The 26530-nt window shown below is 52.1% G+C and overlaps 8 protein-coding genes across 8 annotated transcripts; 3 read left to right on the top strand and 5 right to left on the bottom strand.

Annotated features, from left to right (window-relative positions):
* Positions 1-1907: 1907 nt before the first annotated feature.
* ColSpa_03722 (uncharacterized protein) lies at positions 1908-2970 on the bottom strand (the record flags this gene model as incomplete). The annotated part of the gene is made up of 3 exons (XM_049269934.1): positions 1908-1922; positions 1945-2431; positions 2537-2970. The coding sequence occupies 3 exons, from the start codon at positions 2968-2970 to the stop codon at positions 1908-1910; spliced, it is 936 nt and encodes a 311-aa protein (XP_049125891.1).
* A 567-nt stretch (positions 2971-3537) lies between these two features.
* ColSpa_03721 (zinc/cadmium resistance protein) lies at positions 3538-4632 on the bottom strand (the record flags this gene model as incomplete). Its single annotated transcript, XM_049269933.1, has 2 exons — positions 3538-4518; positions 4567-4632. 2 exons carry the CDS (start codon positions 4630-4632, stop codon positions 3538-3540), a joined length of 1047 nt encoding a protein of 348 aa, XP_049125890.1.
* A 1114-nt stretch (positions 4633-5746) lies between these two features.
* ColSpa_03720 (peptidase M20 domain-containing protein) lies at positions 5747-6899 on the top strand (the record flags this gene model as incomplete). Its single annotated transcript, XM_049269932.1, has 2 exons — positions 5747-6656; positions 6712-6899. The coding sequence occupies 2 exons, from the start codon at positions 5747-5749 to the stop codon at positions 6897-6899; spliced, it is 1098 nt and encodes a 365-aa protein (XP_049125889.1).
* A 4215-nt stretch (positions 6900-11114) lies between these two features.
* ColSpa_03719 (uncharacterized protein) lies at positions 11115-11452 on the bottom strand (the record flags this gene model as incomplete). Its single annotated transcript, XM_049269931.1, has 2 exons — positions 11115-11297; positions 11339-11452. 2 exons carry the CDS (start codon positions 11450-11452, stop codon positions 11115-11117), a joined length of 297 nt encoding a protein of 98 aa, XP_049125888.1.
* A 1449-nt stretch (positions 11453-12901) lies between these two features.
* Positions 12902-13297, bottom strand: ColSpa_03718 (uncharacterized protein; the record flags this gene model as incomplete). The annotated part of the gene is made up of 1 exon (XM_049269930.1): positions 12902-13297. The coding sequence occupies one exon, from the start codon at positions 13295-13297 to the stop codon at positions 12902-12904; it is 396 nt and encodes a 131-aa protein (XP_049125887.1).
* Positions 13298-14610: 1313 nt separating this feature from the next.
* On the bottom strand, positions 14611-16018 carry ColSpa_03717 (chitinase A1; the record flags this gene model as incomplete). The annotated part of the gene is made up of 4 exons (XM_049269929.1): positions 14611-14787; positions 14846-15504; positions 15561-15693; positions 15758-16018. 4 exons carry the CDS (start codon positions 16016-16018, stop codon positions 14611-14613), a joined length of 1230 nt encoding a protein of 409 aa, XP_049125886.1.
* A 5471-nt stretch (positions 16019-21489) lies between these two features.
* ColSpa_03716 (sugar transporter STL1) lies at positions 21490-23102 on the top strand (the record flags this gene model as incomplete). The annotated part of the gene is made up of 2 exons (XM_049269928.1): positions 21490-22367; positions 22493-23102. 2 exons carry the CDS (start codon positions 21490-21492, stop codon positions 23100-23102), a joined length of 1488 nt encoding a protein of 495 aa, XP_049125885.1.
* Positions 23103-24211: 1109 nt separating this feature from the next.
* On the top strand, positions 24212-26093 carry ColSpa_03715 (lipase 1; the record flags this gene model as incomplete). Its single annotated transcript, XM_049269927.1, has 5 exons — positions 24212-24874; positions 24927-25016; positions 25073-25589; positions 25644-25837; positions 25890-26093. 5 exons carry the CDS (start codon positions 24212-24214, stop codon positions 26091-26093), a joined length of 1668 nt encoding a protein of 555 aa, XP_049125884.1.
* Between the last annotated feature and the right edge of the window lie 437 nt (positions 26094-26530).

The following is a 26530-nucleotide window of genomic DNA, read 5'->3' as shown; positions in this document are numbered from 1 at the left end:
CCATCTGCAACGTTCTGTTTCAGCCATTACCAAGCTAAAATGTCTCCTGTTGATACTTGCGCCGCGGTCGATGAACAACTTCATGATGGGAATCCAGTTATTCCATCTATCTTCAATGTTGTGACTCCCTATACAGCAACTAACCAGCATTGCTGCCATGAAAACGTCCCAAACATTTGTTCCTTCGTTTTTGAACTGGAAGTTGACGTCTGCATCTCGTTGAAGAAGACATGCTACCATATCTAATTTGGGAGGCAGCGTAAAAGTCGCATCGAGGAGGAGCGGCCACCAGAGGTGGCCATCTGGTCGGGCAGCACCTACATCAGCAGCTTTGGTGAGCCTTGTGATCAATCTCTTGGCCCAAGACCGTTTGCTCTCTATGAATCTCCCAACAGTTTGCGAATCTGTTCGTAACACCAAGCAGCCCGGCGTGGCTTTGACCTTGACATACTCGGATACACCTTTGTGTACTGCCAGTGACAAGAATGAGAATCCGTAGTAATGCTCCAGCCACGGACTAAGGTTGTCAACTCCAGAGACCATTTGGTAGAACTCTTCAATGCGATCAGGTCTGAACTTCCGTTCTGTAGTTTTCTGTAGATCATCCAATAATGTAACCATGTTGGACAGGTTCTCTCTTTCGACTAGTGCAGCTTCATCCAAACAACGAGCAGCATACTTAGCGATGCGAGGCCGGGGGTTAGATGTTATTTTCACGAGCGCAAGATGAGCAGAGCAGAGACGAATGTGGCAATCGAAAGTTTCCGCAGCCGCCCTAAGCTTGGCGCCCACAGCTGGGCTCTTGACAAAATCTTTGACACTCCGGTGAAGGTACTGTACTATTTGCCGAGTCCCAGAGTCATCTGACGAATCGATCGAGGCGATCTCTAGCAGGCCTTTGCACCGACTATTGATTCTTCGTCGTATAGTCTCCGTACGACTAGAAATAGCTTGTTGCGTAAATATATCGAGAGGCAGTTTGAGGGCAAAATCACAGTCATCCTCATCAGCGAAGGAGAGCAGAATGGGTGAGGGCGGCTCATCACAGGCCTCCAGAAATTTGAAGTACTGGGCCGCGTGCTCGAAATAGAACGGGTCCAAGGTGTCAAGAATCGCGCTGTACAATCTTTCCAGATCCGGTGGTAGGAGATCGAGACGCTTCTTCAAATCCGACATTCTGTCATCGTGACCCATGCCTGTAAGAAGCGATCGGACTACCAAATTGACCCACAAGAAAACCCCAGAGGACTTTTTAGTGATGTCTTCGATGAGTTCTGCTGCATAGCTGGCCTCTCTCTCCATCAAGCGACGAAATCCGGTATCGTTTTCGAACTGTTCGGTAACAAATGCCTTGATATCTCGGAAGGTGAGATCCTCCAGTTTGAGGCTCGGTCTGTGCTGAAACTCATCTTCGAATACAATCCAGGGTCGACTAGAAACGCAGAGTTTGACGTTTGATAGAGAAATTATATCTTTGAACACCTTTAGCAGACTTTCAGGTGCACCTGAAAACTCATCAAGTCCATCCACGAAGAGACAGATGTTGTAATCTATCCGGGCGGCTTTTATGATGCTGCTAAGCCACTTCCGTAATTCATCTTCTGGAAGCCGATGGATTGGATCGTTGAACAAACACATGGACTCCCAGTGAGCTGGGGATACTTGGGGTATTACTTCGGGGCATCTCCTCAAGATCTGGTGGATCAGGGACATGTAAAGACCTCTCGGTGAAGCAGCCATTGCCGTTCCTGATGCCCAGAAGTAAAACGATGCTATAATTAGGGGGCGTTGTTTGGCCCATTGAACCAGGTAGCGGTAGCACTGCGCCTTTGAGTCGTTCGGAAAAGACAGCCGTCTTTGCATAAGTGTATCATTGCCAGGTTCCCCGTAATCAGATATGAATTTCATCAAAGTCGACTTCCCTGAGCCAGCCTTTCCAGTCACCCAGTAGAGGGGCTCATCGGACTTGAGCCACTCTCTTAGGTCTGACCATTTGCGACCATCTTCTTGAGGAGAATGATCATCAAAGACCCAGCGCAAGGTCTTCTCGTGAGCATTCACGATTCTAGAACGACGACTGTCCATGCCTGCATGGTAGAAGCTGTTCAAGAACTCGGCTTCGAGCTCCTCTTTCCGAACGCGAGGGATGTTGAAAACAGGGCAACTCCTTTTTGCGATGTTCTCGGCTTCTTTATCTGGGCCTGTGATAAGCCACAGCATGCCTTTGCGTAATGATTTTGCACTGCGCTGTCGCTCCATAGCATCAGCATCGAGATTTCGCGTGACAAAGTCAATCACTGCATCGCCGGGTGCATCCCAGGAAATTTCGCTGCCAGAGATTTGCCGGCTCAAGGTTCCGGTGTTGTCCTGTACAATCCCCAATTTCTGTAGAATGAGCTCCTGTTGCTCTGCGGACCTCATTGCATAGTCTCTGGGTTGCTTGAGTCAGAAATTTGATCACAAACAAATGACAATAGACACAGAACTAGGTAGTCTGGTTTCACCTGAGGTTCCCAGCCGCTAGCCAAAGACATACCTTAGAGAACTAAGAAGAGCTACATTCAGACTTTCGCTCAACGCCTTGACTTGGATGTTCAAGTCATCAATCTTCTTCTGGTTCCATGTCGCTTTGAACGCTGTGACCACGGCACCCCATCTGGTTCTTTCGTCTTTGAACCCGATGCTGTCCAAGGATTTCAGTATCTCGGAACATTTCTCGGCACAGGAGTCAGACACTCTGACAACTTGTTGATACCGTGTTGAGAGCGTTATGCGTTCTGCCTGGGAAATCTGGAGCTGCCCCGAGGTGGCTTGGAGATTGGCTACGGCATTGCGAAGATCTCTCAAGTCATTGGGTACGGTGCCACCAGAGCGGTGGATTTCCAAGCCTTTATCGAAGACTTTCTTTGCGAATTCGACAAACTGAAGCACGTTCGCTGCGAGAGAAAATGCCGCCACAGCCTCAGCCATGTTGCAAAATATTGTGTGGTGACCAACATCCAAATGAAGAAGGAAACAATTGAGGGAATTGATGTAGGACGACAAGCGATCCCTAACCTAAGATAAGGGATCTGCATCAGCAGCAGGCAGTGAGAGTGTGTCTGACATCATTTTCAACTGTGGCTGTGTTCACGCACCTCGCCCCGTCAATCATCCAGTTCTCTAGTAAGGCTGCGAGCCTTCTAGTCTTCACCTTAGTTTAGGTCCGAATGATTTCCAGAAGATGGGGAAGCAGACTTGTTTAGTACTTCACAAATTATAATCAAGTCTCTTCATGTCAACCCTCTCACCTCAAGAGTCCCACTGCAGCACAGCTACCATTACCATGCTGTTACGAGCTAAAGCCTGGTTAGTCAACTTCACCTTTGCCCAGGCGACCCTGCAAGGGCTACTTATTTGCTGCCGGTAACCTATCAAGCGCAGCTGCGACAACTTATTTCTTTTTTCCATCTAATACATCTTTTTCATTTTACACGGTGAAGCGAACAGACCGAATTGAAGCTTATGTCGCTCATAGTCGGTCCATCAGACAGACAACTACTGAGCAACTTTGTAAACCAGCTTCTCAGCACTCACACCACCCTTGGCTTGCAACTCGAAGCCCTTGGGGATATCTTCAAGGCCGCCAAACTCCTTTGGCGGGTTCGGTTTGATGCTTCCATCCTCCAACCACTTGGGCAAGAGCTTGATGTACTTTTCCCAAAACTTCTTATCATCGGGCTTCGGCCCGTCGATGTTGTCGAAAGCGCCGTACGTAAGGCTGCGTCCAAAGACCGTGTACGCAAGCGTGCTCTCAACCTTGACGCCCTGCGGAGCTTCGACCTCGTCCGCCTTCCGGGGCAGGATGCACATGACGTGGCCGCCCTTTGCAGACACGGTCTTGACGACGGCCTTGGTGGTCTCGACTTCGCTGATGGTGTCAAAGACGTACTGGAGGTTGTCATTTGCCGCCTTCTTGACTTGGTCAATCCAGTCCGCGTCCCGGTAGTCGATGGTGATGTCGGCGCCTAGGCTCTTGAGAAGCTCATGGTTCTTCTTGCCTCCTGTCGCGATGACGTAGAGACCAGCCTTCTTTGCGAGCTGGATCGCGTACAAGCCCACGCTGCCGGTTCCTCCGTTGATCAACACAGGGATGGGCTCCTTGGCCGGGTTCTCTGGCTCAGGGAGACCCAGACGCTGGAAAAGAGCCTGCACCGAAGTTGCAAAGGCCAAGGAGACCACGGCAGCCTGCGAATCGGTGAGGTTGTCGGGGACAGGGAAGACGAGAGTGCTCTCGGTGACGAGGTACTCGGCAAATGCACCGCGAGTGGGGTCAACGCTCGCGCCGTGGACCCAGCCGGCGACGCGCTGGCCCTGCTTGAAAGACGTGCCGTTGGGGTCTGCGATTGTGCCGGCAAAGTCACAACCGACGATGCGGCCGGCCGGGGCACTGGCAGTGGATTTCCAGTCGGTTGGGTTCTGAGCCACGACGGAGACTTTGATGAGAACCTCACCGGGACCGGGTTGAGGCTTCGGGATCTAGAACTCTGGTAAGTAAGCTGAAGGGGAGGCGATAGAATGGAATACACTTGCCTCTTGGACCTTGGCGGTCTTGTCGCCTTGGGTGACGAGGGCTTTCATGGTGCTAGCCATGGTGTGACTTGCGGGTGGTGCTTGGAGAGTGTTGGCGGGGGTTCAAGGACAGTTCAAACGAAGCACGGCAGAGTTGGAGATTGAGTTTGCAAGTTGTTTGATTCTTGGCAAACGGGCAGGATGGCTTCAGGTCGATATAAGCTGGTTCAGTTGCAAGCACATTAGTCAGTGGAATTGCTTAGAAATCTGCATGACGGATGGCCGGACCGTCCAGATGAGCCAAAGAACCACTCAAAAGGGCCCATCCCGCTTGTAAATTCTAGAAAGTGTGGTGTCCACAGCTCCACAGCAAGCGGAAACCAGGCATGAAGGGGATGGAGTTAAGGTTGGTGAAGTGGTCATCATCTCATCATCTCCGAAGCCGTGCTTGAGCAAGCTACCGGTACTACGTAGATCTTGTCGTCCGTGCGGAGTCTCCGCCTCGAACGCTAACTGCTCGTGCAACGGAATACAGCGTGCTGGGTTTTGAGGGCATCGTCGGGTGGAGTTTGATGGTTCCCAGGTTGGGTGCAGGACGAACGTGTCTCAGCAGATCTCAACGGTAACTAGCCTCGTTGGCGCGCCCCATGAAGCGCCACAACAATGGCTGTCTCTCGCATCCGTGCTGCTCGAGGACATACTTGGGTATGCAGTCTAGGCAGTGTACTAACACGCTAACTACCGGTATTGCCTCGGTCCCGCCCCACGTCGGCTCTGGAATGGGAAGGATTTTGGCCGAATTCGGTAATTCTTCATGTTTCCGGAAATCCACCTTTCAGCACAATGCCGGCGACAAGTTGATCCTGTCTTGTTTCTAATCCCTTGCCGACACTGACAGCGTTGAAGCAGCAAACATCCAGTTTCCACCATCTCGTGCATCCTCGCGACTGTCAATCACCTTGGCGCAGCACCAACCCTCATGCAGCCAGCGGCTCCTTATCATCGTGCATGTGCAAGGTGACCTCGCGGCAAGGGTTGGTGTCCCCATATTAGCTCTCGCGCAATGCTGCCCTTGAATGATAAATGCACCCGCCACCGCTTTCCTCTCCGCTTGGCCGTGTTTGGCCACGTTCTTCCCTTCGAACAACACAATTGCCCTGGATAATTGGATTCCTCATTCCTGAAGAATCCAAAGATGCAGTTTCTCGGAACTGCGGCGCTCGCTTGCGCGCTCCTTGGTTCATCGGCATGGGCCGCGTCCTACACCGAGGCACTCATCAGTCTACACAAGACTCTTGTCGAGGCCGACTCAACAACCAAAAACGAAGCCCTCGGGACACAAGCCCTCAAGGCCTACCTTGAAACCAACTTCACCGTCGAGCTCCAGACTGTCGAAGGAAACAGACAAAACGTCTACGCCTACCCCGGCAACGGCCGCAAGGCACGTGTCCTTCTCACCTCGCACATCGACACAGTGCCCCCATACATCCCGTACTCTCGCGATGGCGATGAGATTTGGGGCCGGGGCACGTCTGACGCGAAAGGCAGTGTTGCCGCGCAGATCACGGCGGTAGAGGTCCTTCTTGAGAGCGGCGAGATCAGTGAGGGTGACGTCTCCCTCTTGTATGTCATTGGTGAGGAGTCTTCAGGCGACGGTATGCGGGCAGCCAATGCTCTGAATCTCACTTGGGAATCTGTCATCTTTGGCGAGCCAACGGAGAACAATCTCGTGCGGGCGCACAAAGGCGTGCTGGGGTTCAACATCACCGCCGACGGAGTGGCTGGGCATTCTGGGTACCCCGCGAATGGGCGAAGCGCCATTGATCTCCTCGTTCGCGCGCTGGACAAGCTCCGGGAGACCCCCCTGCCTTCGACAGAGGAGTTTGGAAACACAACGTTGAATATGGGGTTCATCGAGGGTGGGATTGCTGCCAACGTCATCGCGGAGAGTGCGGCGGGAAGAGTTTCCATTCGAGTAGCGACGGACGATCTGGAAGGGATTAAGGACATCCTCAACAAAGCTGTCTCTGAAGCCACGCCTGAGTATGTGAACTTGGTCTTCACAGGTCAAGGGTTACCAGTCAGCTTGGATTACGACGTTGAAGGTAAGCTGCATATGTTCTGGGCGTGGCTGAAAGAGTACATTACTGACACTTGCAGGGTTCAACACTACGGTTGTCAACTACTACACGGATGTTCCTCATCTAAACGGCACGCATAAGCGGTACCTATACGGACCAGGGACTATTCTCGTCGCTCACTCGGCGGAGGAGCGGATCACTGTCTCCGACCTGGAGCTTGCGGTGGAGGGCTACAAGAAGCTGATTCTGGAGTCTCTCCAAGAATAACGCACACTGGAAGAGCAAATGAGATTGACTTGTGCTCGGCCACGTACTTTATACATTGGCGGAGGAGAATCACCGCATTTGCTTTGAACACGTCGAAATGACATCGACTCCAGCCCATCTCCGCACACGGCACCCAATTGCATGATCAGAGAGTTGAACAGCAGGAGTGAGAATGAAAATATCCTGACATGAGTGCTCAGCATACAATGAAATGACCCTAATCCACCGGCCTCAGTCTCATCATCCACCACCTGGAGTGGGTTGAGACGCGTTGGTGAGTGAGATTCACCGAATTCACCCGAGCGATGAAACGGTACGTACCTGTGCGGGGGCCCCTCACCAGTAATTCGAGCGGCCACTGACGTCATTTGGCTGGGCGGTTACGACCCCTCCTTCGGACTGTCCGTTCACGTGAGACAGCTGAGCTCAGCTGGAGCTCCCCCGGCTGCCTCACCAGCTCGGGATCACCCGCCCGTGCTCTCCCAAGGTAGCTACCTGAGCTTCTCGAGCTAGCACCAGTTGAGCGTCTAACCGGTAACCTGACTCTCTCACTCGGGCTAACGACCTCCATCTCCAAATCCCCATCCCCCCCCCATTGTGCAACCAAGAGTTACAATGTCGAACTCCCGCGGCCTCCCCGATGTCTTGATGACCAAGGTCGACGAGTACGTCGACTCACTCGCCCCTCAGATCCAGCCCCGCATCGCAGCTGAGATCGGCACCTTTCAGACGAGGACCATCGACAGTCTCGAGGACCAGGTCATTGATGCTTTCCGCTCTTTGTTCAACAAGGACAAGCCCTCCGGCGATGGCTCAAGAGGACTCAACGACACGCCCCGGACGCCTATGGTGTCCAGTCCCTCCCCTTCGCCGACGAAATTGGCAAGCTCACCCGCAGCTTCAGCGTCATCACGGACGAAGCCGGCGACGATCTGAGGGACATCTTCAACCTTACCGAAGGCCGCGGAGGCGGTCCCGAGACGCAGTCGCGCGGAGTTAGCCACACTGACTCCTTCTCTGGCGCCAAGGGCTTTCTCTCCTCTGCCATCAACGTCGTCCAGGACCATCTCGACAAGAACAAAGGCCCTGGAGGCCAGAGTTTCGAGCTTGACGGTCTTCTCGGCGTTCTGAGCAACACCGTCAAAGACGCCGCGCGCAACCCAGAGGAGAAGGCGCGGGCCATCAGTCCCGAGATCAAGGAGAAGGTCGGCCTGAAGCTGAGGGAGCAGCACGCGCCCATCGCGGAGCAGTTTACCCGTATCGCGCTGGACCACATCAAGCGCTGGCTGCGCGGCAACACGAGCACGCGGGACCTCGGCGATGGCGTCAAGGGCGAGATTGAGGACCATGTCAAGGACTTGGTCAAGGGCCTCGGAGGACTATTCGGCAACAAAAAGAGCTCTCAGGAGGGTTCCCGGGGCATCGGCGACCGCGACGGCGGGGGAGAGGGAAGCAGCGGCGGCTTCTCCAAGGTCATCAGCGACAAGCTCAGCACCGGCCTCGCCAAGGTCCACAGGGACGTGCGTCTCGAGTTCCGCAAGATCCTCGGCGGCATCGAGAAGCAGCTCTTCGAGCTCCTCCCAGACGCCTTCCAACGCCCTCTCGAGAAGATCCTCGGAGGAAACCCGTTCGACTCGCAGCTCGACCGCGACGCCGGCGGCAACGCGGACCGCGGCTTCGGCGACGACATCAAGATCAAGCTTGTCAACAAGATCCGCGGCCTCGTTCGCAAGGTGCAGGAGACGCTGCGCGAGAGCATTCTCGGCGTCGTCAACGGTGGCCATCGCAAGTTCGAGCGCGAGAGCTGGGTTTTCGTGCAGAACATTGTCGAGCAAAAGGTGCAAAAGTACCTTCCCAAGGTGAAGATCGACGTGCCAGATGACATTGGCAACGAGAATGTCAGTGTTGGTGCGCCGACGGCTGGGTCACAGCTTGGCGGCGCCGGCGGTCCCCATTCCGGACCTCCCCAGGGCGGGAACTACGCTCCGCCGCCGCCGCATGAGCAGTACGGCGGTCAGGGCTCGCACCAGCAGTCGTATAACCCTCCGCCGCACCAGGAGTACAGGCCTGATCAGCACCAGCAGTACCAGTCTCACCAAGAGTACCGGCCCAGCGAGAACCAGCCACCTCAATCGTACCAACAGTACCACTCTGAACAGCACCAGAGCCACGGGCAGAGCCAAGGCTACGGCCAAGGTCAGAGCTACGGAGGAAACCAAAACTACGGAGAAGGCCAGAACTACGGCGCTAACCCGGACCACAACCAATACGGCGACAACCCGCGGTACTGAGATGGCCATCCGGCACCGGAAAACATCTAGGAGGCATATAGGAATGGGAGATTGCATTAGGGCGGGAAAACAAATCAGTTGCCACCAGGTTGGGACTGGACGTGGGGATGAGCATGGATCTCAAGTAGCATGCGTTAATGAATTATGAGAAAGAACAGCACCATATTGGTATTGAACGAATACGTGAACCTTCACTCCGCGTCCGCCAACTCCTTCGCTCCTTCATCCTCCTCAAGAACCCCAAACCTCCCAATACACAATAAGTCCCGAGGGGGAGCATGGGGTGCTAAATCTTTAGGGGGCATTACTGTGTCTTATCACTGTTATCACGTATAGAATACAACGTCGGTCAAAGAATACGGCATATTCAATAGTAGCCGCGTTTTAGACGTAGGGTTTGTAGTCGTTCTAATCCGTATTATTCGGGTATTAGCCGGACTAATATAGCCACCATACTTCCGAGAGCTTTTCAGCCTATCCCAACTTGACACCACTTAGCACTATGTACCTTTCGAGGCGCAAGCTGGTCTTTTCTCAGGATACAAAGGGCTATGTCCCCTGGCAACGCTGAGTGTAACCAATCATGAGGCACCACGATATCTGCCTGCAGGGCTGTGCTTCGAATTAACTTGTTGCAGAAGGATGCGTCTTGTCATCACTCTCGCCTGGATCATATAAAAGGCACCGTACGCGTTTGTCCAAACTCTTCCCGTGTACTGTTCTGCCTGGAAAGCTCATCATCCTTCCCAGCTCCGGGACCTCGCACTGTTCCAGATCTACAACCGCGTTTTTCGTCCATGGTGGTAGCAGAAACCGTATAATTTATGGCAATGAACCGCCGAGAATCCGGATTCAATGACGTAGTCAATAATGACATTGATTCAGGGGTAAACAATTGGTTCCACACAGGTGTCGGCACCGAAAATTTCTTGGTCAATAGTGGCACCGTCAACTTCAATGTCTCCTATTCCACAGGCACTTCGTTTTTTAGCATTTTCAAAGAATGCGAGATAAATGAATAAGCCTTTCGCTCTGTCTATAGCGCGGGGAGGGGCGTGAGTTTGCTTTTGAACGCTCTAATGCTAGGTCTAAACTGACTTGTGACCAAGGCGCGAGGCCCCTTGTCTTTCATCCAGCCACCAGCAACCCGCTACGCCCCGTATGCGACCATCGAAGAGAGCCATGTACGGACGATATTTTATAAGATTGCTCGAGACTTCCAATTCCTCGATGCTGGGTTCGCTGAATTTTACCGTGTGACAGTCCCCCACAACGAGTTGGTATCTGCGGAGTTGAAAAGTATACATGATAAATACTTTCACGGTGTCGCTGACGACCGCGGTCACTTGGGCTCGTTGAGTAACTTCTTGGAGCGGGCCGCTGACCATAAAAAAGTGTATCCAGAAAATATGCCACGGGCAAGGTTCATTCCGTAAGATTACGGAGAACGTGCGTTGGAGTACCTGCAGGGCGGCTTCGAGATTCCTTACTGGGCCCTGTTGCGCGACATCTTCATCCCCTACTGTGAGTCGGGCGAGGTGGATAGCGCGGCCAAGTTCTACATCACCCACACAATCAACAGTGTACAACTCCAAACTCGAGCCCGGCTGCAAAAAACACGGATAGACTACTCCTATGAGCTGCCCAAGGAAATTGCGAACGGGATCAAGGGGAGGCTGGATGTGCTAGGGGATATGACGGGGTCCATCTCGTCCCATCTCGGTGACGAATTGAGCACCTATGCTCACTTATTTCTTCTGACACAGCCGCCATCCAATGTATCAAACTATATAGCCGCCATTGAGCCACCACCAGCTGCAATACCCGAAGTTGCACGTACAGAGGGCCCGAGGAACATCGTCAGTACATGCGCAACCTCTTATTTGATGCCTCAGCCCTGACTATGCTCTAGGAGAAAGTTGATTCAAGCACGTTGTTCATCCTCTTTCTCGCCCTGGCGATCATCCCAGCTTGTCTCGGGTTCGACCGGCACTCGAGCCCGGGGCCAGGGGAAGAAACCATCGGCAAGGCGCGAGATGCCGACTTCATGTGGCTCATTGCCGGCAACCTCCTGTCGCTGCTCGGCAACATCTTCGCGGTGCTGCCGCTGTGAAGAATGAAGAGGGGCTCCACCGCGCACCTCGTTACCCAAGGCTTCATCCTGCTCTCGACGGCGCTCGGCGTCGCGTTGATCGCGTCGTACTGCTTCTTGAACAAGGGCTGGAGCTCCTTGACGTCGTTCTTCTCCAGCTTATTCGCCATCAGTGCGGTGTATGTTTCCACGCATCATGTCAGCATCCAAAGCTCACAGAGCGCTGCAAGACATCCTTCTGTTAAGGCGAAGAACGAATAGGGAGAATCATGGAGTAGGATTCGTTATGTTAAATTATTTAAAAAGGGCAGATTGTCGAACTAAAAGCACATGTAGGGGGAAGGCTTACTATTCTATCCTAAGACGTTTGGGGTCCGCGAAGCGAATTCAGGATTGGCGTCCTGGTAAAAATGGACCGTAGGCGTTGGGCATTGAAGACGCATTGCTTCTTGATGTAAGGCAACTTCGTAGGAATTGCACAAAAGGAACAAGCGGTGATTTAATTGGACTGGGCTGGCACAAGGATTCGATTCCCCGAGCTCTTTACTCTTCCATGACATTTTCCGAAGTGCCTTTGACCCATGGTTGCAAAAGCAGGTTCGGTGATCTCTGGTTCAAGACCACTTCCAATGTACTGGCAGCGTGAATATGGTTGGGGGGAAAAGAGGCACTTGGGAAGCAGGTATAGTCGTCCGTATTGCTAGGCCATGGTACAAGCAATGATGGTTTTGGTGCCTCGTCGATTCGGCCATAGTTTTCCACCTTCCAGAGCAATCTTTGGTATCTGTTTCAGATCGCATAATGGATGGAGACGAAACAGGACAAGGCAGCGTGGGACAAAAGTTGAGATCGGTGTACAATGCCGATTATTTCCCCTACTTTCACCAACCAACCTTAGTTCTGGGTGGCTTTTCAGGGTCCTTCGCCCTCCTCTATCTTCCCTAACCATACTCTCGTTGGCAATGACCTCCAAAACCCAGTCCTTTTGTCCCTCGCAGTCGACGGAAGAATAGTAGAATTAGTATACCGGCTTACATTCATCGTTGGGTTAAACAGGGTATTCATCCCACAAGCGAAGAATAATGTGTGCCATGATGGTCCCAGTCTTGGCGACTTTACGATAACAGGCGTTCTATTGAATACGTAAGCACAGGCTAAAAGAAACTACCAGGGAGCTGCTTGTATCCCAGTCTAGTAGGAGGCAAGATTTCAAGACATATGGCCCTTGAGTCCTCATGGGGTACCTAAAACAGGATGCCAGCCCCCCCGAAAATGGCCCCCAAAACCCCAACACAAGCACTCTCTGTGTGACTACAACTTTCATTCATAGGAACAACTAGAATTCGATGCCACCTCTTCATCAACATCGACACAAAAGAGGAACGTAGACGAAGAATCGAAGGACGAGATGCTATTCTTAGACCGAAACGGCCCCAAGGTACTCTTCTATCGTACCACCATGAGAAGCAAGTGTGTAAAAATCAGCCATGGATATCAGGAAGGGCCATGTCGTAATGGGAGCATTACGAAAAGACCGGAACCAAAGTAGCCTTCCATCGCTCCATCCAATGCTGAATCGAATGGCCGTGTAAAAGTCCCCAGAATCGGCTCATCCCTCCTCAAATCTGACCGTTAACCTGCTCCTCAGAGCCAGCCGCAGCGGCGTCATTGCCCTTGCCTTTGCGAGCGCGCTTCATGGTCGGGGTGCCCTCCTCCTCGGCGTCCTCCTCGGCGGCCTCGGCGATCTTCTTCTTGCGGGGCGTGGCTGCCTTCTTGGGGCGCGGGGCGGCGGCCAGTTCCTCGGTGACCAAAGAGAACCAGTCGTGCTTCTCGGCCGCCTTGCGGACCATGTGGCGGACGCTGTCACCGCTGGCGAAGCCGGCGTCCTCGGCGATTTTGGCGTAGGCGGCAGCGCTGGTGGGACGCGGTACGAGCTTGAGAATGGCGAGAGCGAGCTTGATCTCGTTCTCGGTGGCGTTAATGCCGGACGCGTTAGAGGCGGCTTTGGGAGGCATGTTTGCGTTGGTGGTCTTGTGGGGAGTTAGTGGTTAGTCAAGAAGGAAATAAAGGCTTATTGGGAGATGGCAAGAGGCTTACCGTGAGAGGATTCTGGTATTTTTGACGTGATTCAGATGATTAGAGTTGGTGTTTTGGTTGCTTTGGGTAGGAAATCAAGTTGGAAGTTGAGTGTTTGTGAGGCTGGAGGTTTGAGCTTGGGTTCTTAGCAGATATTTGATACTTGGAGCCGGGCTTCGACTTGACAGTCATCTCTTCTGGGAAGGAAGGATCCAGACAGTGAAAGAATTTTCCCGTTTGAACTTGCCTCCAGATGTATTTGAACAAGCCCGGTGAGAAGTGGGTTTTGGGTGAACGGCGTTGTAGTGCGTGGTTTTGAGTGTGTGAGGCGGATGTTGGGGCGAAGCTGTGAGTTCTTTCAGATGGCAAGACATCAATCGGGTCGAAGGCTTTGGAACAAGAAAAAAAAAAGAGAGAGGCTCCGAACGCAACATGCTGCACATTCAGGCTATTGAAATGGCACGGGTTGGTGTCATATTTGGTGCGCGTCCTTGATGGATTTCTAGTGCATCAAATGAAGAGGAGTTGAGTTCAGTCTTTGAACAGTTTTTAACAATCTCCATGGTTGACTGACAATGATTTGGGGGCAATTCTTATTGGGAACTTGTGAGGAAGAAGTAGAACCAACGGCTGGCCTGAGGTGATCGAAAGCTTGACAACGAGATACCAGGCAATTTCTTTCTCCCTACCTGCTACTTATTTCTGCTGGGGATGAGTGGTGTTTGGCATTTCTTCCAGTTCACGTTGAAAAGGGGTAGAAAGCAGGTGGACAGAGGGGTGAAAGGCTGTCGAAGTTTGCCTTGGGACTGAGGGTGGTTCGCAGGAGTTTCCGGGTGAGCTGCCTGCTACTTGTGGCTAAGTCAAGATCCGAGTCTCCTTTTTGGAACAAGATACCAATTGCAAGATGCCATATGCACTTGTAAGACATTTGGATGACAATGCTCGATAACTTGCAGGCTCAGGCTCCAGTATGGCTCCTGATTCCCACAACGTCGATGCAGGTTTGACCGCATGTTGGGATGCTGAATACAATCTGTGGAGATTTATTCATTAGGGGCTATCACTATGCATGCTAGCTAATCATCAAATGATGTGGGAATGACCGCAAAAAGCATCTGACATTTGAACAGACCATCATCAAATCAAAGTGCATTGTCACAACTTTCAGTTCCTAGGAGAATAAGTGATATTACTACAACCTTGTCACCGAGACCATTTTATCTATATTTCGCTCACTTAACCAGGACATCCCTTACAAGCCAACAGCAGAGCGGATGGCATCGATGAGGATGTTGTGGTAATCACCACCGGCCTCCCACAAGGCGAAACCGGCCAGCTTTGACGAAGTGATGTACCGGCCCTTGGCTGTCAGAGACTCGGGGTTGTCGTAGGAAACCCAGACCTGAGCGGTCTCGTTGTAAAGGTAAGGCTGTTCCATTGTTAGTTGCTGTCCGACCTGCGGCAGTTCGAGTGGGGGGAGAACATACCGTCTGGCTGCAGTTGTCGTATCCGGTGGCGATGTTCTGGCGGGGCTTGCCAGTCTCGTCGAGGAAGTTGCCCTCGGTGATCATGCTCCAGAAGGTGTAGGTGCCACTGGGAGGGTTTGCGTTGCCGCACTCGTCGATCGATGGGTCGTCGTCCCAGCTGCTGCCCTGGAAGCGGTGGCTGCTGTTCTGGGGCGGGTACGCGTTCAGGACGCCGGGGGAGGTGAAGGCGCTGGTAGAGTTAACGGAGAAGCCGTGGCCGTAGGCGCCGACGGCGAGGACGAGCTTGTGAGCGGGGATGCCGGCGTTGATCCACTTGTCGACGCCCTCCTTGATGCCGCCCTGGTTGTTGCGGGGGTCGCAGGACGAGGCCAGGGGCGCGTTGGGGCCGCCGGTCGCAGCCCAGGCGCCGAAGATGTCGTAGCCCATGATCATGAGATAATCGAGGGTCTCGGCGAAGGAGGCAAGGGTGCCGTTGGCGCTAGAGACGCCGGCCGCGTCGTACCACGGGAACAGGCTGGTAGCCGCGGTCAGGTATAGCTGCTTGGTCTGCTTCTGTCTCAGCTCCGTGAGGAAGGCTGCGAAGTTGGCCGTGTCATTGACGTTGATGGCGTTGCAGCCCAGGCCCTGGCGGTTGGGGTACTCCCAGTCGAAGTCCAGGCCTGATGCTTGTCAGCGGGGGGGGTTCAATGTGGGCAGGCTCTCGGCCACAACTTACCATCCAGGTTGTACTTCTCGACAAAATCCAAGCAGGTCTTGACAAAGGCAGTACGGTTCTCGGCGCTTCCGATGTTGGTGCTCATGTAGCGGCTTCCGGTCCAGCCACCGATAGAGACGAGCGCCTTGACGTTCTGCAGAAAAGAGTCAGCAACTTTTGTAACATACGCGCGGCGCGGTCGAGTCAGGAAAACATACCTTCTCGTGAGCGGCCGAGACGAAGACGGGGAGCTGGTCGGGGGCGGACTTGGTCAGGTTGAGGCTGCCGTCCGCGTTCGTCTCCGCGAAGGCGTACTTGGCATCCGTGTACTTCTCCCACGGCATGCTGGAGACGGGAAAACCGCGGTTCGCGTGGTAGCCGGCGAAGTAGGTCGAGGCCACGACGCCGCTCTCGGGGCAGGGTGCGGCGGAAGCGCCCACAGCCAGCAAGGCTGCGAGCGAGAGTCTAGCGAACGACATTATCGAATAGAGGAGGAAAACTTGAACCGTAACAAAAGAATGTAGTAAAGTTGGAGAGTGTTCAGCTCGAGGCTAACGAGCAAGAATCGCAGTGGCACGGCCGGCGCGACGACTCGACCATCTTAAGTAACGGCACGTCGTACACGGGAGATGAGCGCGGCGCTTCACATCACGTTTACCCCTACCTTAATAGAGTTCATCACAGCCCCATGTTGACGAAGCAAACTGATTGCTTTTCTGGGGCTGCGTGGGCCAACGTCAACGGTCGCCCGAGGCACAAATGACTCGGCGTTGGGGGCTGACGACCAATGCCGGCAAGGAAAACCCAGACGCCGCACCCGAAAGTTTGATCTGATGGCAAGGTCCTCTGGACCGTGGTTATCACATTCTGGTCGTCATTGGGCAGGGTGTAAGCGGCGCTGCAATATGTTGCGCATCATTGGCCCCTGAGCCCTGGCCGGCAACCCGGTAACTATGCTCTCTGCACTCGGCCTAACGCTGCACGAGCGCCCCATCCGCCCCTATTCTTGGACGGGCAAAGTCTGTTAGGCCTCCACGGGACCATGGGTGCCTCTTGGCTCTTGCAGCCGGGCCGTCCGGGAGACGCTGGGCACTTTGGACAAGCAGCGGGAGATCGAGCTGGGCGAACAACTGCCATATTGAGACTGCCTTAGCTCGGAGGGGCAAGGGGCATGGCGCAACCAGTGGTCATGCGCAGCCGCTCTTGACATGACCCCAAAGGCTCGAAAGCGGGAATGTCGCACCGGACAAGCCGCCACTCCTTTGGGAGCGCGGGCGATTGGCTGGAGCAATTGAACGAAAGTTACGCGGTGGAACCCTGGAGAGCTGATCGGCATTGCGTAGCGCGACAGCCAAGGCCGTTTACCCTTTTTGTTTTCTCGCAATTGCGTGTTCGCGAGCTGTCAAAAAACACGGGGCCGCGTTGGTGGCGTTTGCGTTTCGTTTGTTGGAGCGCTTCTCTCTTCCTGTGAACTCTGTCAGCTTGGTCAGAGTCTTGGGTCTCGCAACGAGTGGTTGAGCGCGCCGCCGAAAGCGAACACCTGAAACCACGGGTAAACAGCACTGCATTGCAAGGCCGTTCTCGCTCTGCCTGCAATGCAAGTGCAACAACACGCCGACGGCGGCCGTTGCTCCGATCAACAAACTGGATCCCCCGGTGTCCCCTTCTCCCTCGTCGAGTTGGGGAGCATATTGAGTTTTGTGTGGGTGACATACCGTGGTACCACCTACGTAGGTCCAACCAACATATCAGGCGCTGTTGGTCTGTTGGTGTCCATCAACGAGCCCTGTGCCGTGCTATGCGAATTGCTCCCACAGGTCGGCGCGGCGCCGTAGACGGACCCGAGGTGTCCAGATGGGTCGATTTCCACTCTTCCGCCCACGCTTTTAGCCCTACTATGGAAAGGTTCTTCTGTTTTGAGCGCTGAGTCATCCATTGACCAGGCGAAGTTTATATTCTGGGCCCGTCCTGAGGTACTTCATCTCCCACCTCTACATCCAATCTCGGAACGAGTCTCTCGGTATCGGTATTGAGTGTCTTGTCTGGTATTATCCAAGGTCTGAATACGTAATCGAATCTTGCAGAGCAGTTTTCTCAATGCAAAACAAAACTTATTATCCCATGTCATGTCTGTCACAATCTCCGTGTTGACAATGTTCCAACATTGTGCCTACCTACTCTACGTACTCGGAACCTCCCAGCGAACGTTTCTCTCAACTCTTTGGCGCTTGCTGAATTTACGTCGAACGTATCTCATTATGCTCTGGAAAATCTTTGGTTTCTCTTCTAGCACTGCACTGACCTCGTTTGGAAATGTACTCACTTTGCACAGCGCTGAGCAATTTTACTCCATGGCCGATATCCTGGAGCCTTATGCCGACGTTTATGAAACTTCCAGTACAATGAACCGTGCTGTGCGACGACCTGCAATCACAGCACGTTTGTGCTGCCTTCTGTGATCGGATGCTGTTTCCCGCCGTTTTGCTAATAAAAATGCCATACGTTGGAAAATTATTCAAATTCTTTGCTGAGATGTTCAAAAACATTAACAAGTTACTGCTATCATTGGATAAACCCTTGAGCTGATTCTGGCCGACAATGATGAACCCTTCTTCCGTAAAGTTAAGCTGAATTATTGTTTACTTCCGTCAACCGCACTGTTCAGCAGAGTCCCACGCCGCGTTTGCATTTTTCCCCGAGAAGGAATGTTACGAAAAAGCATAATCATACAGCTTGATGGTAAATGTTACCTGCGTCAACTCCTTCACTTCCGGTCCTTCTTCTTATTCAGTCTTAAATCCAGGTGAAAAACACAATGAAAGACGCCAAGTGTTAGCATGACCTTTGCATACGCCGGCCGGTCAGATGTGTCGTACCGCGTTAATACCATGCAAAAGGTGCTCGTCGCAATTTGCCTTCCGGTTTCGTCTTGGCCTGTGGCTAACTAGGCAGCCGTTTTTCTACTTGATAGGCAGTATTATGAGCTCGACATAAACTGGTCTTGCTTGCCCAGATGTGGTTTTGCTTCCACGTCGTAAGCAGAGTTTCTGTCAAACCCTCTCTCTTCGAGAATTACCGAAGACTGTGTGGAAGCATCGGCTCAGGCTGTAGGCTAACTACTTTCACCATCGAGGCCATGCAAAGGTACGAGTCATAGCGCCATGGCTCAAACAGGAAAAGACATAACTTGCAACTTCTTTGGCATCAGGTGTAACTAAGATTGTGTTGACTGGCTTCCTGGATTGCGCTGTTCCTGTTGCGCCTCTGGGAGAAGGGTCTGCTAAAGAAAAGTCAGGCCCGTCGTGAGCCTTGACAGGCCTTGCGATCACAGCAACGAATCTACTTAGCAGTAGACCTCCCAAATTTGCAGGTAGTGATGACAGCCACAAACTGCAATCGCTTATTTGGTAGGCTTATGGCGAATGCTTCCGCAGAGGATAGTCCAGTGCCTTGAGATGGAAGCGGTGAGTCAATGGATCTTCATGATTGTAACAGTTGACCTTCTGATGCTAAGCTGAATGATGATTTGACCAGTGATTGCCAGCAGATGTTTGCACTTTTCTTTAGTTCGTACTACAGGTTGGCTGGCTGCCCACTCGAAGAGTGATCAACCGTAAAGAATCAATACTACAGACCTTTTCAATAACACTCATCGCGTTGCATGATGAGGCCGAAGCTCAGGATAGCAATTGGGCGTAATAGCCGAGGCCGAGGCAGTCAACAGGCAAATTATTACGAGGCAAACCAGGTCCAATAAGGGAACAAGTCCTTCCATACTGCCTATAGTAATGTGCTCAATTCGTTGTTATTTGCGGTCTGCAAGGTTGTTTCAATAAAATTGGGGAAAATCGACGACTGGAAGTGACTTGAGATCGATAACAATATGAACAAACAAACTCTGTGCAGGGGCAACAGCATGAGATTTCATTGGTCGAATAAACGTTCAAGAAAAGTACGTCGGTCACTCTAACAAGATTCAGGCCGAATAACTCCTTATGTGAGTTCTGCTGAGACTTGTCGCAAGTGCGTGTGCCTGGCTCATGAGCAATCTTCCTGTTTAGAAAAGACAAAGTCTAACCAACGTAAAACAAATTACTTCCTTGCTGTATCCACCAATCTATTGGCGGCAAACATTATTTGCTAAATTGCCACAGTTACGCGACTGCGAGCAAAAACCACGGTGATGAGGCACGACACAAGTTTGGTGAAAGAAAAAGCTGGAGAAGTTGCATTGGTCTGAGCGATCACGAGTGCTTGGCCGCCTCAGACCATGTCAATACAAAACGAGACCTTCGACCCATTAAATGTCGACAAGGGAAAAGGATAAAGGAGCACCGTAGGAAAAGTTCATTTCCATATCTTTAGCGATCTCTCTGAGTCTAAGCTCATTACGTAGAGCTGCTTCACAACCAATTCGTCATTATGGACACTAACTATGGAATCTAGAACCATTCAGGATCCTGTCGGTGGCAGGCGCTAATTGTCTTGGTGCTGGCGTCATGCCTGTCTGGCGGTGCAGTTGATTGCCGCAAATTGTCTATGGAGTTGCATTCTGCCGCAATGATTGAGGCTCTGTAAGATTGAGGCGTTCTTGGCAGATGCCAAGCTTTATCGGCAATTCATACTACTTGCTGCCGACGTCTACCAAGACTCTAGCAAATACTTATATCACTGACCTGGCCAAGTTGGGCTCTCCGCAGTCACCAACATCGACATCCGGAGTTCTGTCGCAACAACAACAATTACAATAGTGTTTTTTGTGGTCAAACGAGCTAGCGGCATCTTCTTACGACTTGCGGAGGAACAATATGCCTCGGACAACCTTTAACGCCTCCGGTGGACAGGTTCCGCTTGGCGGCCTAGCGAAACACCGCGGACGATGTTGACTCGCGCTTTCGCTCCCGCGCCCTCTCCACCAAAATGGTCCGATAGAAGCGATGCATCGTAATGGTAAGCAGCGGCAGGGAAGAGACAGGTCAGATACCGAGTTCCTCAACAAATACTTGTAAGCAGGCATGGTATGCTTCCGGGCCCCTTTCCCGAGTTGTTATGCCGTCACACGCTGATCGATGCATCCTTTATTGAGGGAGTAGGTTCCTCTTTGTGGTGAGGTTTCACTGAACTAGTGGCGATTCTCTGCCGAGGTCCCGTGCTTCCATCTCTGAATTCATTTGTTCGCATGCAAAGACCAGTCGATTCGGATGCCCTCTGATGCCATGATAATGATAGCACCTCATCCAGACACGAAACTGATGCAGTTATCTTTGGAAGGTGCTTTCATATTGATAATATGTACATGGTTATCCACCTTGTTGTGCATTGCAACCACACTCCGATCACCTCCTTCATTGAGACACGAGAGCCCGCGTAGTTATACATGAACCAATCGGCGCCAACAGAACGTCCATCCCATCCCCATATGATCTTCGAAATGCGCCTTCTGGGGGTTTGAGCGATGACGAAGCTTGACAAAGCAGTTTTTTTCAGTGTGCATCGCCAACGAGAGTTAGATGACTGACGTATTCCGTGATTCGCGTAACTCCGCGAGAATCGAATGAGGGCCATATATACATTTCGTAGGACAGTTGTTTAGTCGTCAGATCTCCTTTCCAATCGACTAGGGGTCGACATCAACGGCTAGGGTGGATGAGAAGTCAAGGGTTATCCCCCCTACCCCAAAGAAGTCAGCCGATCCCCACGTCTCCGCGCGCTCCTCCATGGGGTACCACGAAAGGCATTGGATACCTCCGCATCTGCCCACACACGGCTCCACGATGGAGTAATCTAACCGCCCGTGGGGTCTCAGATGCTCACAGAGACTAAAAGCCGCCTATTCTCCCTTACCTATGGGATAGAGAAGGAGACCAAAGCTTTGTGATTTCTATCTTCCTTCACTCGTCGTCCCGTTTGTCTCTTCGTATGTTATCTTCACAATACGCGACAGGACATCATGGGTTCCAAGAAGTACTTCGGCCTCACAGGCAACGCCCTCAACAATCTCAGGATTGCCCTCATCATTGCACCCAGCTTCATTCTTTATGGCTACAATATTGGCGTTGTTGGCGGTCTGCTGACCGAGGAGGACTGGATCAAGACGTTCCCCGAAATCGACACAGTGAATACTTCTGGGGATGAGAAATCCCGGAACTCCACATTGCAAGGATTTATCGTGGCTACCTTTACAGTCGGTGCCACAATCGGCTCGCTTTCTTGCTCATGGACCGGAGATGCCTACGGCCGCCGAAACATTATCTTCTTCTCTTCCATCCTCACACTCATCGGCGAGGTTCTCATGGCTGCTTCATTTGGCCTGCCACAGTTTGTCGTGGGACGTGTTCTCACCGGTCTCGGTATCGGTCAGCTCAGCTCCATCGTCCCGGTCTGGCAGTCCGAAACGTCTGCCGCAGCGAATCGAGGCCGACAGGTTGTCATATCCGGAGTGTTCATGTGCGTGGGATACATGCTCGAATCGTGGATCGACCTTGGGTTTTTCCAATTCCATTCCGGTCCTATTACGTGGCGCCCGCCGCTGGCCATTGCCGTCTTTTTCTCCATCGTTCTCATGGTTTCGATTTACTTCTTCCCTGAGTCACCCCGCTGGTTGGTTATGAAGGGGAAGAGCGAACAGGCTCGCTCAGTAATCTCCGTTCTGAAGTCGCTTCCTGGAGATTCTCTCGAGGTTCAGGCCGAGCTTTCCGGTATCGAGTATTCCCTTGAGGAGACCAAAGGTACCCAGGTCTCCCTGAGAGATGTCTTGAAGATGGGCGAAGACAAGCTACTGTACAGATTCTGTCTGTGCATGTCTCTCCAATTCTTTCAACAAATGGCGTAAGTTCTCTCACAGACTCAACACAAGTCTTGCCGATTTAACTAACTCAATGCCTCTTTAGCGGTTCTAACCTCGTCAGTGTCTATGCGCCGATTCTATTCCAACAAGGTCTCGGACTTTCTAGCCAATACTCTCGCATTCTCAGTGGCGGTACTTTGACATGGAAGTTCTTGGCCTCTTTCATCGCGTTCTTCACCATTGACCGGTTTGGCCGCCGCGCTGCCTTCATCGTTAGCGGTACAGGAATGTCGCTATGCATGATCGCTCTTGCCGTCGCCACGTCGTTCGGAACAGACAATTACCCAGCTCAGATTGCTGCTGCATTCTTCATCTTCCTCTACAATACGTGGATCCCAATCGGTCTCATGGGCGCCAACTACCTCTACTGCACAGAAGTAGCACCTCTACGACTGCGTATGGCCATGTCTTCGATATCTACTGCCAATCACTGGCTCTTCAACTTTTTGGTTATTATGGTCACTCCAGTTGCGTTGAATACTATTGGCTGGCGTTACTACATTGTGTACGCTGTCATTGCTGCCGCGATGCCCGTCACAGTCTACTTCCTCTTCCCTGAGACTACTGGGCGTAACCTCGAGGAAATCGACCTCCTATTCCGCGAGTCACCCTCCATTTTAACCACCGTTAAGTACGCCAAGACAAGACCTATTGCAATGCCGCAGGAGTTCAATTCGGAAAAGGACGAGAAGACAGCTCATCTAGAGGGCGCGTAAGGGCGTCTTATCACAACGGGAGCAGGCCAGTCAATAGGTTTGAAGAAAAAAATCGTTTCACTCTATTTTCTCACTCTTTCAAATGCGCTTCGGAGACATTGATGAAATGGGAGTGAAATGAGATTCGTTGGAGTTCTCTCTACGAACCCCCTATTTCAAGTAGTAGAGACTTTTCCTATTGGTGCCTTAGTACTTCGATATTTCACAAAATCTTTGCTCTGGAAACTTGTACGAGACGTTCCGCTTTAAGGACGGATTGATTTCCTCTGCTAAACGCTTGCCCTCTCTTCGTATCCAAGAACTTGATCGAGAGTAGTCAATAGGTTCGAATAGAAGTTTTCTGTATTCGGTGGAAAATCTGGGTAATATGCTATTTTCACAAACTGACTAGGAAGCTCGGTAAAGCCCCAACTAACTGCATTTATTGTCGTCGCAACCACAATTAAATAACGTACCTAGCGGGACGTAAGTATACATCAACATATGCGATCATCCACTTGATTGTTCCTCCCTCTCGCTTCAACCCCACCCCCACATTCCGCCAAATTAGACTTGGGATCGAACTTCAAGCTTGCTGCTCCTCCCACTGGCTTCTCGAATCGTAGTATCTCGGGACAGAGTTTTTAAAACATGGAAACGTTTACTTTAATGAGCCCCGAAATCTCGTAAAGGCAGCATAGCTAGCCATCAACGTACGGAGCGATTCATGAACCTGAGCCACACTAGCAGTTCATCCCACCAACTAGCCTTATGGGGCTGATGCGAGCCAATAGCGCATTTGCTTGTCCCCCAAAAACAACATTAGGACCCAAGCCCACACCCATGATGCCTAGTTCTCGACATGCTCCTTAATGTGAGCTTCAGCAAGGCATGCCTCCATGAAAATGAGGCTCAGAGGGGAACAACGTCACCCAGCTCTGGAGACGCGTCGTGTCTGTCGCCATCAACGGAGATCGCCGTAAGAAGGGGGGAAATGCTCACAAAAATGAAGTAAGGGCAGTCTATAAAACCTCGAACGATGTCAACTTAGGGCTGTAAAAATGGTAACCAATCATCGCCAACCAACAAACACAGTCGACACCGTTCGTTTTCGCTAAGAGTTGGACACAATGAAGTTCACCAATTCCTACCTGTTGATGGCAGCCTCCCTGGCTGTGGCCCAGACAACCACTACTGCCCCGACAGTGACCTCCGGTCCCAGCAACCTCCCGTCCGTAACTCTCGACTACTGTACCGTAGTTGCCACTGCGGGCAATGAGTCCGTCGGCTACTACAAGTACCAGAACATCCGTTTCGCCGCCGTCCCTACCGGTGACCTCCGATGGGCGAAACCCCAACCGCCACCTGTCGAGACAGAGCTCAACACTGGTGACTTAGTCTCAGCCGACGTCGCTTGCAGCTCTGAGGAGGATTGTCTGTACGTCGATGTATGGGCACCAGCTAATTCCGAGGGCAAGAACTTGCCCGTCATGGTCTGGACGTATGGTGGTGGTTTCACTGGTGGCAGCAAGTCGGAGAATACCCCTGAGGGTCTCTTTGACCTGTCTACGGACTTCGTCTTCGTTGCTTACAACTACCGTCTCGGTATGACCGGTCTTGCCAACGGCCCCACCTTCTTGCATGAGGGTGGTACCTCAAACACTGCCATTTGGGATGTTTCGGCTGCTTTTGAGTGGACTAAGAAGTACATTAGCAACTTTGGTGGCGACCCTGACCAGATCACAGCTGTTGGTTTTTCCGCGGGTGCATCTCAGACTCTTTTCCAGATGACTGTAAGCGCTAACATTCTGTCATGCTGTTACAAAAAACTGACCCGAATCACAGCGCTTCGCCGGGCATGCCGAGCAACTCTACAACCGTGCCTATGTAATGTCTCCTGGCTTCGTCCCCGGAGCCGGCCACCAACATGCCGAGGTATAGGCATACCTATCCCCTTTAGTGCTTCAAGCAACTGATAAAAGTGCTCCTAGGCTTTCTGGCTGAACGTTTCCTCTGCGGCTGGCTGCCCTGGCGGTAACCTTGAGTGCATGCGTGGCATCAACTTTGATACTCTCAATACCGCCGCCACCACCATTCAGGACGCTTACGACTACCAATTCCAGCCCCGTGTCGATGGTGACATTATCGCAGACACCTACGAGGCGCAGCTCTACCAAGGCCGCTTCAACTTTACCGGTCCTGTTGTCGCCACCCACGAGCAGCACGAGGCTAATAGCCAAGCCTACACCGGTGTGAACACCACCGAGGATGTCGCCACCTACCTCCGTATCTTCTTCCCTGCCATCGACGACAGCATAGTCGACGAAATCCTGGCGCTGTACCCCGCAGACGACTACACCTCGCCCGGTCTGCGTTTCGCTGATATGAAGCAACACTTTGACCTGACTGCCCACAACCTAGCTCTTACCCATGCCCTGAACAACCAGACCTGGAACGGTTTGGTTGCCTTAGACTCTGCTACCCATGGCACTGATCAGAGCTACTATTGTAAGCTTATTTCACGGTCCCGCCAAGTAGAATCACAATCTGACTTCTTGACAGGGTACAGCACCTACTCGCTTTCCAGCCTTGATTCAAGCGACAGCACCGATTCCACCATCTCAAACACGACTGTCTCCAAGTCCACAGCCACTTCTGCTGCTGCGTCTGCTACCTCTTCTTCAAGCGCCGGTGGCCCTCCTTCCGGAGGTGCTGGTGGGCCTGGTGGCTCCAGCTCAGTCAACGCTACTATCGCTGTAAGTGCAATACCTCGACAGAAACCTAGTCTTTCATCTGACAATCCACCAGGTCATGATGCAGAAGTACCTGCTTTCTTTCGTTCTGACTGGAAACCCTAATACCATGTGGCCCGAGGATAAGCTCGAGTGGCCCCAGTACGGCAACTCGTCTACTGCCGGCACTCAGATCGTCTTCAACACCACCTTCTACCTTGAGGAGGATGACTTGGCAAATGACCAGGCCAAGTTCTGGAACAAGGCCCTCTGGTATTAAAGGATGCATTTGCAGTATTTCGAGCCGCAAGCATGTTTCCTTTTCCATTATTGAATAGTCTGATTGACTGTAGAATTTTAGTAAATCTATCGAGGGTTGATGTATCTTGTTGGTACCATAAAAATAGTCTATCCGCTTGATGCGACAGCAAAGAACAAATCTGGGTTACTCGTTGGTTCGAGGTTTTCATTACATAGTCTCAAGGGCTATGATGGAATAAGCCAAGATAATTCCCATCTTTGTAAGCCTATATGTAGCAAGGTGGAACAATCAATTGCAGACGGCAAGGAATGGGCTTTTTATGCCGACGGGACGGCACGGGCTCTTACTTTAAATAGCTCTGTAGGGCACAGAGGGCGTCAAGCTGCATCGGAGCGAAATGAGAAAGGTGACCTGAGCGGGCGTTTGCATGGGGGCCTAACACGGTCGCTTGGTGT

The sequence above is a fragment of the Colletotrichum spaethianum genome (genome assembly GCF_022836535.1).
Source record: "Colletotrichum spaethianum MAFF 239500 DNA, contig07, whole genome shotgun sequence".
NCBI lineage: Eukaryota > Fungi > Ascomycota > Sordariomycetes > Glomerellales > Glomerellaceae > Colletotrichum > Colletotrichum spaethianum.
This window is presented reverse-complemented; position numbering and strand designations above follow the sequence as displayed.